The sequence below is a fragment of the Geospiza fortis genome, unplaced genomic scaffold (genome assembly GCF_000277835.1).
Source record: "Geospiza fortis unplaced genomic scaffold, GeoFor_1.0 scaffold286, whole genome shotgun sequence".
NCBI lineage: Eukaryota > Metazoa > Chordata > Aves > Passeriformes > Thraupidae > Geospiza > Geospiza fortis.
The window spans coordinates 871715-882242 of record NW_005054444.1 but is presented as its reverse complement, the minus strand read 5'-3'; the positions used below and the strand labels follow the sequence as shown (position 1 = coordinate 882242).

The window sequence follows — 10528 nt, the reverse complement described above, 5'->3', positions numbered from 1 at the left end:
GGGAAAGAGCAGCTTCAGCATATTTCCCTTCCCAGGGGCACTACCTGACATCTTTGTCTGCAGCCTCTCAGGAACTTGGCAGTCATGGGAGGTACTGCATGGATCCATTGCAGGGCTACAGTTCCCACCTTCCTGACAAAACTTCCTGTGCTCCCACCTGGCTCTCTGACACATCCTATCTTCTGGGACACCTCGATGTGTGAGGTGACCAGAGGGAAGCAGCTCACCTGGGTGGAGGAGAAGCCTCCATTGGGATTCTGCTGGCTGCTGATCCACTTTGCAATGAGGGATGCAGAAGCCAGCTCCTCCTGGGCAGGGGCTGGCTGCGAGGTGAGCTGGGCCAGGAGGACGTAGGCCGTCATCTCCACTTCTGCAGAGGGAGCTCGGTAGCGATGGAACGGGAGATCAGCCTCGGGCTCCTTGCCAGGCCGCTGCCAGTGAACAGAGCCATCTTCACAGGAGCCAGGGAGAGAGACAGCAAGCAGCTGTTACTGGTAAATCCTGCAAGGCACTTCCTGACCTGCTGCCTGACCCAGCTGGGAGGACAGAGCCCCCGGGATGTGTCTGTCATGCAGGGTGAAGTGGGACGGGTCAGGTTTACACATTTTGCAGGTTTATAGCGAGTATGAGACTGCTGAGCCTCAGGCCTAGACACCACTTTGTCCTAGAATCCACATTCATGTTGACATTTATGGACTTGGGCACTGTAGGGAACCAGAGACCTCAGAAGGATGCCACTCCTTCCCTCTCTGAGTAGAGATGCCAGGCTCAGGCAGTGACAAACTCTGTGAGGCCAAATGGCCCAAAGAATGTGATCAGGGCTTACCAGTCACCTACAGGTGGAGAAGACAATAGGTGTGTGGGACACTCCCTGCACAGTTCCAATCCCCACAGCTTGGTTAAACCCACTGTCCAGCCTGACTTAAACAGAATAATTCTGAAGGATTACAGGATTTCCCCTGACAACTCAGAACTTGTGCTGCAGCCTCCAAAATGCCCTGTATGCTCATTTTCTCTCTCAGCACACCCATCTCTCCTCTGACTGACATGCCTTGTGCTCTGCAAGTCACCTTTGTTCTGTGTTGAGCCCATGCCCTGGAAGGAAGGAAGGAATGGCCCCTGGGCATTGCTAAGCCTTTGCTAAGCAGTGCCTGGCATGGCGAGAGGAGGGGCTGAGGAGAGATGGGAGCAGAGCCCCCCAAGGGCTCAGCACCAAGGGAATGGTGCCTGGTGCTTCCTGGTGAGCTCCCTCGGAGCAGAGAAGAAGGACTGGGCCCTGAGAGGAACCTCTCAGAAAAGTAATCCCTTTGCACAAGTCTTCCCTCTCCCTGCACCTTTGCCTGCCCACAGAGGCCGGTGCCTGCAGCCACTGCCCCACCAGCAAAAGCCAATCTAGCAAGGGAAGGTGTAAGGCTGGTGAAAGCCACATCCCACCAGGAACACTCACCCTTTCTCACAGCTTCCTTTTCAAGTGAGTCAAGCAATGCCTTCCGCTGGTCCCTGTTCCCTGCCAGGGCAAAGGCGTATGCCAGCAGCGCCTTGGTGTACACATGGTTTTCTTTCTGCTTTGCTGCTGTTTCCAGGCAGAACAGAGCATTCCTCACCACTGAGTGCTGGAAGGAGAGAGAGACTGAACTAGAGGTGATCCTGCTGAGCTCCATTTTGGAATAACAGGAATAGGGATTGTTCCTGTAGACCCTTAGCATCCTACTTTTTAGCCTGACAAATATTTTACCCTTGTGTGTCCCTTCCCTCCAGGCCTAATTATTCCTGAACAAATGGGCAGCCAAATGCTGTTCCGTATCTTGAATCTACTTTTCTTTAACATGTCTTGTTGTAATGGTTTTTCCCTGTTTGATTTAAAGTCTGTGAAGCAGTGCTCCAATCCTTTTCCTTTGTGAAGCATTACTGGCCTGATTGTGTTCTGGGGTAAGAGGAGTTCTCTTAAATACTTCCTTGCTTTAGATGTGCTGAATACTTGCTTTCCTCCTCCAGCTACCACCCTGAGACTGTTCTGTGCTTTCATCCTCTGCTCTGTCCTTTCCTTTTTGTTTGTTTCCCCTTTTCCAGGGCATTAAAAAAAATTCACTTTCTGGAAGTAATATAGATTCTAGTTTTTGGTGACCTCTATCTCCACACTAGAAAAAAAAAGTGTGTTTTTTTGTATTTTCTGGAAGGTTTTTTGTGATGTTCACATTAGCAATGCATGTATTGGTTTAAGAGTGCAATCACTACAGCAAAGTAAAATGTAGCTACTTTACATGCTGTTATGACTTACAGACACTGTTACACCACAAACTTTCAGCAAGACACAGCTACTCCTCATTTGTGATGGAAAAGCTGCTATAAAATTGAAAAAGTAGCTCTGCAGGGAGAGCATGCCATGACCTGAAACCTAATAGCACATTTACAGCTTAATAAAGGGTCTAGAAGGAAAAGACATACTTTTCTGTTGCTTTGTGCTTTGAATTTCACTGTGTGTGTACTGCAAGATGAAATCTCTTGTGATCCCCTTTGGAGAAGCAGTTCAGCTGGTTTTAAGAAAGCATAGAATAAAACCCAAATTGGCTGTGTCTATGCCTACTACTGTTTGTAAGGTAATGTTGGGGAGGAGTGCAGCCTAATGGCAGGATGTGACAGTAGACACACATGCTAAGGACAGTGCTATTAAGGTTTTTTATCAGGGTTTAACATGGCTTATTTTACTTATAGAAATATTCTGTATGAGCCTTAATTATTTAAGGACTATGCTAATCTTAGTTCATGCACCTTAACTTGAAATGCCCCCATACCCCACTCAGATTGTGACAAACTTCACATTCAGTGGAAGTTGTGGACTCAGGGAGCTGGAAAACATCCTCATTATCCAATATGGTTCTGCCTGAAAACTTGGCCTCTAAACACAGCACATGACAAAGAAAGAATGCTCTTCTGGTGAAGTTAGTGCCATCCATGTCACCTTACTGACAAAATAATTCCTTCTGCTTGTCCTTGCTACACAGGAAAAAACTTTGGACACAGAACATTCCCTACTACATTTGGAGCAGAGGGATTGCAACAGCCTGGCAACCACACTGGCTCAGCAGTCCTTCTGCTGTGATTCATACCCCAGTTTTACCTGCACCACCACCTTGTCTCAAAGTGAGGGGATCAGAATGACCAAACCCACACTGCTCTTAAATAGGCCTTAGGCTTTCCACAGGTGCCATGATGGTATTCCCTATAGGCAGAGGGAATAGGTATTCCCTATAGGTATACCTTATCCTGCAAGCATTAAGGATGGGGATTTCCCACAAAACCATCTACAAGAAGTAGAGAAAATGACAATGAATGCCTGAGTGTGCCATCCCTTTTTACAGACCTGTGGTGTTGTATCTGCCCAATAGGCCCAAGAGTGGTTCAACAGGATTGTACTATTCTAAGAAACAAAAGATTTCTGTGGGTGTAGAAAACCTACTTAGCATACTTCAGAGAATTAAATATTATTTAACACACAGTCAGTCCAAGCTGTATGGAGTACATCAGTTATCATCCACAGAAGAACTCAGAAAAATGTTAAATGAAATGTGTGTATAAAATGGGAGAGGAGAAGAAAATGGAGGAAGATGTTCCTTCAGTCTAGGTTTAAATGGAAAGACTATTCAGACAGGATTTCTTCTTTCCAAAGGTAAAGGAACCTGGTAATCTGGGCATGGGGACACTAGTAGGGCGGGTTAGTACCATCTGTGGCTCAGGTTGGGGTGCAGACACGTACGGTTACAGGCAGAGGAATCTCCAGCAGTGCAATAGTGATGTAGGCTGCCAGTGTGACCTCGTCATTCACTCCACCCTGCAGGGAAACACAGAAGTACTTGTTGATCCCAGAGAGTGCCACTGGCTTCTCCCTGTGCTACATATCTACATCCTGCAGGGACAAATTCTCCCTGGCTTCTTTTTCATGCTGAGTCCTTCAGAAGATGGTGCTGACTTCCTCCTGCTTCCTTGCTCCCTCCCCACCCCAACTGCTGAAATAACTCTGTTGATGCCAGAGTGACTTATGGTCAAGTTCCAGCCTGACCAACTCACATGGAGCCAACCAGGCAGACTTGTTACCTTCATGGCATTGTTGAGGAGCGTCCCAGAGCTGCGGAAACAGCCATTCTCCTTCTGCTTCTGAGTAAGCCAGATCAACGCATCCTGGATGTGCTTCTCCTCTATGAAGATGTGAGGCCGGGCCTGGGCAAAGGACTTGAGGACAAAGGCTGTGAGCCTGAAAGTGATAGAGGGAGCCAAGACATCCTGAGTAGGCCCTGTATCCATCAGAGGTCATAGGGCCCATTTAACTTCATCTCCACCCCCATTCCAAACCCCACAATGGCCAAGTACAAGAGAACACTGAGGAATAAGAGGGCATGAAAAGCAGAAACAAAAAGCCAGAGGTACTGAAGTCTTACCAGGTATTTCCAACTTGCCCATAACGTGGCCCAAAGGTGCTATAAGAGCCATCCCGGTGTTTGTACTTCAATTGCCTTTGATACCCTGAAATGAAGAGTGAAAATATATTTCAGTTGCTGCAGTGCTTTTCAAAGAGCCATGCAAGGGAAATGCAGCAGACATGGGACACACTGTCCCTCTTGGCTATGGCACAAATGTGACCTGTGCTGCTCAGTATTATAAAAGAAAGTTCAGGGAAACCCTGAACTTTGAAAATCTCTATTCTTGTGCTCTTCCTCTCTCCCAAAACACCTGGAAACTGGCTATCTGTGGTCATTGCTGTTCTCTGCCCAAGACTTCAGGAGGAGAGGTCAATTCATCCCAAACTTGAGAAAAATGGGAGAATGATTCCCAAAGGAGAACTGATTAAAAATGTGAGTCCTACACAGGATAGGAATGCAGAAGACAGGATAATTTTCTTTGGAGGAAATGCAATTTTCCTGCAAAAATAACTGAGTCACAACCACCCCTCGCTAGTCGGCAGCTGCCCACCTTGTGCATATGTACTGATGTTGTGTCTGTCATCATGCCCTAGCTAATGTGGTAAAATTCTGCCCTGGTCAAAGGTGAGCAATACTTTCACGCTTCAATCCTAAGGAGAATTCAAGATCTACATAAGCAGCTGCCATGATTAATGGTTATAGTCTGATTTATGTTGTTCATATAACCCTTTCTTATGGAGGGAAATCCTGAGTTATTGCTAGCCCTGGACTTTTTCTGTGCTCCTGTTTGGATGGTGCTGTCTCTCACCCTGTACCTCCAACTCAGCATAGGATCCCTTCTTACATATATATCTATATCTATATCTATATATCTGTATATATATATCTGTATATATATACACACAGAGATATATATATTATATATATATATTACAGATATATATATGTATACCCCTAAGCTGCCAGTACCCTGTTCCTTTCTAGAGCCAGCCTCCAACGGATCATCCAGGCCAGTGGCTAACACTGTTCTTATCCAATAGCCAAGGGAAGGGATGAACAAGGCAAAAGCTCACCGCTCACTAAGTATCCAGTGGCCTTGGATTTGATCTCCTCACTCAGCTGCCCTGTCTTGTTCAGATAGTCCAGGACGTAGATGTTGGGTGCAAACAGGACCATGTTCTGCTCCCCACAGCCAAAGGGCATCTGGAGGAGCTGCTGCAGGTTCTGCATGGCAGTGCCCATGATGTCACCTGGGCAATGGGACAATTCACAGTGTAAACTGGCCATTAGACTGAGCACAGCCTGAAGTGGCAGTGTTTCAAAATAGCATGTGACACTTTGAGGAGGTTTCACTTACCTAGCACTGAGAAATATGCTCTGGCTGAGCCATCCACCACAGTCTCTGGGAGAGCCAAGGAGACTGTCTGTGACACTGACTCTTCTGGGATAAAAGCAGATTCATTTGGTTACCATTCCAGATGTTTCTACAATGCATGGGCAGCAGCTATCCATGGGTGAGAAAACTGAAGAGGGGTTTCCTGACTTCAACAAATCCATTCATCTGTAATTTTGTTGATGAAGTTTCCCATCCTACAAATTTTGTATTGGGCCTGCAATATCCTCACACACAGGTGATCATAGACTTCTACATGGCATCATCAACCAGTTTTGACTGACAAATACACCTTTTCCAGCCTATTTTTCTGGCCCTTTATGCTTTGGTGGGCAGACCTGGCTTACCACAGAGTCTGGTTTTTGATTTTACATCTGTTAAATGAAAGGCATTAGAGATAACTGAATCAAATCCCAAACACTCTCCTTGCATTGACCTGGCCAGCCTAATTTCCTAAAAGATGTGCTTCTCCCTCTCTAATTGTAGACATTGTGACATCCTCAACTCTTCTTCCACAGGAAGAATTATTTTCACTAACAGTTGGACGTACATCTAGTTTGTTCAATTTTATCAGATGCCTACACATTTCTTCTCTGAGTGGAGCACTCACAAACCTTTTTTTCCACCTTTGTCTTTAGTTTCTACCTCAGCAAAGAAAGTTTTGGGAAACAAATAGCTCTTACCAGATGCACAGAGCAGAGAATTGTATGTGGTTTCCACTTCTGTCCCTTCCGGCTTGGGGAAAAGGGCAAGGGAAAAAAAAGCAAAAAAGTGAGAAACAACAGCAACAAAGAAAAGGAAGAAATATCAAAAGGGAAAGTAAAAGACACTCTTTGAAAATTGCCTAGAAATTTTTTCTTCTCCATGCACTGATCTGAGAATAATTGAGAACTGTAACATACTGGCTAATTACAAGTATGAAATGTAATATATTTTCTTTTCTTTCTTTTGACTGAGAGAGGCCCTGCAGCTTCACAGGTTGTGATGGAGATAACATGCAGGGTGATGTTGTCAACAGGGACACGGGGACCCTGTGATCCGAGTTGCCGCTCACTGTGGCCCAATCCAGCAGAGCTCTGCGGGCTGTGGGGATGGCTGAGTGCCTGGCACACTGGGACAATACGTATGCAAGAACCTTGACTGGTGGCAGCTAGAGCACCCCAATGCACCTACAAGTGACATATGCTACAACAACCAAAATTTAAATCTGGTTTATAAGTTCTGGTCTATAAGTTCTGGTTTATAAACTCTAGCCTAGTCTTTGAAGTAAGAAAAGAATCCCTCTTTTCTGTTAAGATGCGTGAAAATATTTTGCAGAGAACTCAGGAATCACATGTTTACTAGAAAACTGGTTTTTGTCAGAATTTATTTTAGTGAGATTCCTGCACCAGTTTTTCAACCTCTAGATAGGAGAGTTCCCATTGTTTCACTACTGGTTTCCAGCGTTTGCCAGCTGATATTTTTTTCCCAGCATGTAAACTTTCTCACAATCAGAATATATTGTCTTCATTCTTCAGTACGAAAAGACAGAAAAGTATTTAAAGAGCAGGAAAAAACAAAAGAAAAAAAGAAAAAGTTTTCTGGATAAACTGCGGCAGAGCTAAATGCTTTTGTTTGAAAAGGCACCTTCTTGTTTGTCTCAGTATGTTGTTCTGATATGCAACTAAATGAGAAACACATTATTTTGTTTGATTTCCAACAGGAAATGAAAATGTACAAACTGTAATTGTTTGAAAGATTTTCCTTTCCAGATGAGAAATTCCTGGGTGAAAAAAAAAATCCCTTTTCCCAAAGAGCCCTCAGTGAGGTTTGGTTTCTTGAAGGGCAGGAAGATGCCCTGGGGTCTCTGGCACCCTCACTTCTCCCTCTCTCTGGGATGCACTGCCTGCTGCAGGGAATGTTGCCATCCATGTGCTCAAGACAATGCAGCTCACCCCAAGCATGTTGCACTGTATCCATCCCTGCTAATTAATTGTTCAGCCTTGGACGCTAATCTCTGATTCCATCCTGTCAGGGCTTGCTGTAGATTAATTGCCACATTACAGTAACAGGATAGGATGAGCAATCTCTCAGGCACCCTGACAGAAGTAACTCTAAAATTCTTCAGTAATTTACATTCCCCTGCCATCTGTGAGAAAAGACTTTACAGTGCCCTATCTTCCTGTATCTTCAAAGAACTAAACAAACAGTCTTTTTCCTGAAGGGGTCTGTGAAATTAGGAAAATTTCCTGAAATATTAAACAGTTGTTCATGTATTATACATTCAAATCCATTTGTAAAAAAATAACAAACAAACAAACAAACAAAAAAGCCTAGCAGATAGGACTGTTGTTCCATCATTACATTCCAGTTAGCAAAAATTTTCCTGAAGCTACATGAATCTTAGCTCTGCCTTACTGAAAACTGGAAAGTCTGCAATGTAAGGAGGACTTATTATGATATAAATTTCTCTATATAACAAGCTGGTGCTTTTTTTTGCTAATAGCATCACTGGGAATTTTATACTGAGGATTAATTTTATGACTGGCAACTTACCATGTGAAAGCTATGTTTTTATCATTGCAAAACACTGCTTAAGAAAAGAAGTGTACAGAAGAATGTAAAAATAAAAGGTTAGTTACACTTTCTTGAACATTCTTAGAGGTGTAATAAAAATAATTCAAAACAGTCATGGTAGTTTTGTTTAGAAATATTTGTAGATTGCAGTGACTGCTTCATATTCCACAGTACTGGCCATGGGCTGGAGGAGAAGCATAAGCTTTCTGGCTAGTGTTCTATTCACAGCCTTTCCCTGTGATTTATTACAGGCAAACACAAGGATTTCTCATTTATCTCTGATATGATGTGTCTCGGAAAAACCTGTCATTATTGCCTGCCTTATTATTCCTGTCCCTCCATGTAATGTAAGACCCTGCTTTGAATGTGGGATGGCAGCACTATGAGTTATGGCCTCTATCGGCCTGTGTTCGATTTATCAGTGCTTCTTTTGTAAAAGCTTGCAGAATAAGAGTCCCACAAGCCATTATTGCTGCTCTCATGGCTAAACCAGAAAACCTTTATCACACAGCAGCTCTGGCTGTTGGTGTTGCTGCTTTTCTGTGCCGCCAGAATGAGCAGCCCACGTACCTCCACCAGCAGCTGTCTGATGACCGTGTCCTTCCGCCCTTTCTCAGGGGTCTCCACGATGTAGTTCCCACAGGGCTGCTGGTTCTGTAGGGCCTCAGTGGTCACTGAGAACTCCACCTGCCCTGGAGGAAACAGGGGTCAGTCAGCCCTGCCAGGCAGAGCCAGGAAAATACAGGTTTGTGTTTGTGCTGGGAACTCTGGGATGCATTACAGAGAAGCTTTTCCAAGAGGAGAACTAAATCTGAGACAAGGTTTTATCTTGATCCAGATGCAGCCTTCCAGATCCCCTCCTTTGCAATGGCCACCCAAGCAGGTGTTAGTCCATCAGCATGGAGAGTAGTGATTGGGAAGGTCTCATAAAGCAAATGGTCTTTTTCTGGGAGGCTTCAGAGAAAACAAGTTTTGATCAAAAAGTTTCAGACCCAACCAAATTAAGACAAGACATCCTTAGCTCCACAACTGGAATGTCTGAGCTCTTTACATGCCTTAAGTGAATTTGTGATTTCTATTGAAATGTTGGGAAAGCCGTGGCCTCTTACACATCACTTATTTTGGACCTGGAAACACTACACCCAGTGTAGTGTCTCAGCATCAAGGTTGGATTTCTGGCATAGAGAAGGTCCTTCCAAACAGGTTTGGAGTCACCTAGCTCCTCACAGCAGAGATCTAGTGCCCCACACTGCTATCTGATCCCAGTATCTTCTTGACATCTGGTTTCTTACCTAGAGATCTTGGTGTTACTGCCCAAGCAACAGTTTTCCTTTCATTCACACAGATGCAGTAGGATTCCTCCTGTTTCCCCACTGGTACAGCCAGGAAATCGGTGGATTCAGCCAGAGACACACTGACCTGCCAGTTGTACAGAGAGGGGTCCTGAGGTCTGGACTTGGAGAGAAGCTGGAGCTATTGCAGACAATGCAGTACATGGAAATGGGTAGTGGAGCTACCTATTATGGATATTGCAGAGCAAGAGCTGCCTGATAAAGGAGGAAATTACTGAAATTTATACATTTGGAGGAGATCAGGGAGGTAACTGTAGAGAACAGCATCTTTGGAAAGGAAATCAATTCTGGGAAAATGAATAGCACAGACCAGTCATGCCATGAATTAATGACCTCCCTCATGATTAGTTAGGTGAAGAGCTAAAACACCAGCAGTGGGAAAGCTAGTAAGGGAACAAAGAAAAGTAGAATAAGGGAACAAAGAAAAGTGGAATAAAGAGCCTGAAAATAGCAAACAAAATAGGAAATACAGGGGCACAAGTGAGAGTGCATTGTAATGACTGGATAAGTGCCCCTCCTTGTTTCAGCTTCATTCCTTTTAGAATGAAAATCTGTATTTATAAAAAACTAAGAAAAGGCAATTGAGGTTATGTACTAATTCCTTCCCAAATTTTCTCATGTCTTTTATGTTAGAAAAAAATGCAGGTAAGAATGGTGAAGCTATATAGCTCTCCTCAGTGTTTTAGGGACAGATGCAACAAATTACAGGAAGTCTGCACATTCCAGCAAATCTTCTCTGAAGTTTTGTGAGATGAGACTAAAGGCTGAACATAAATATCCACCCTGGTGAACCTGGAATTTCCATTTGGGCA

The 10528-nt window shown here is 44.3% G+C and overlaps 1 protein-coding gene across 1 annotated transcript in view; it reads right to left on the bottom strand.

Moving 5' to 3' along the window:
* Nucleotides 1-10528, bottom strand: part of LOC102034966 (alpha-2-macroglobulin) — a 42445-nt gene that overhangs the window by 10631 nt on the left and 21286 nt on the right. The window contains exons 20-29 of the mRNA XM_031062276.1: nt 9657-9783; nt 8935-9056; nt 6492-6543; nt 5773-5856; nt 5489-5665; nt 4434-4518; nt 4093-4249; nt 3755-3829; nt 1448-1613; nt 228-451 (exon numbers count right to left, since the gene is read on the bottom strand). Of these exons, the coding sequence (XP_030918136.1) occupies nt 228-451; nt 1448-1613; nt 3755-3829; nt 4093-4249; nt 4434-4518; nt 5489-5665; nt 5773-5856; nt 6492-6543; nt 8935-9056; nt 9657-9783 (1269 nt within the window). The remainder of the gene's footprint in view (nt 1-227; nt 452-1447; nt 1614-3754; nt 3830-4092; nt 4250-4433; nt 4519-5488; nt 5666-5772; nt 5857-6491; nt 6544-8934; nt 9057-9656; nt 9784-10528) is intronic.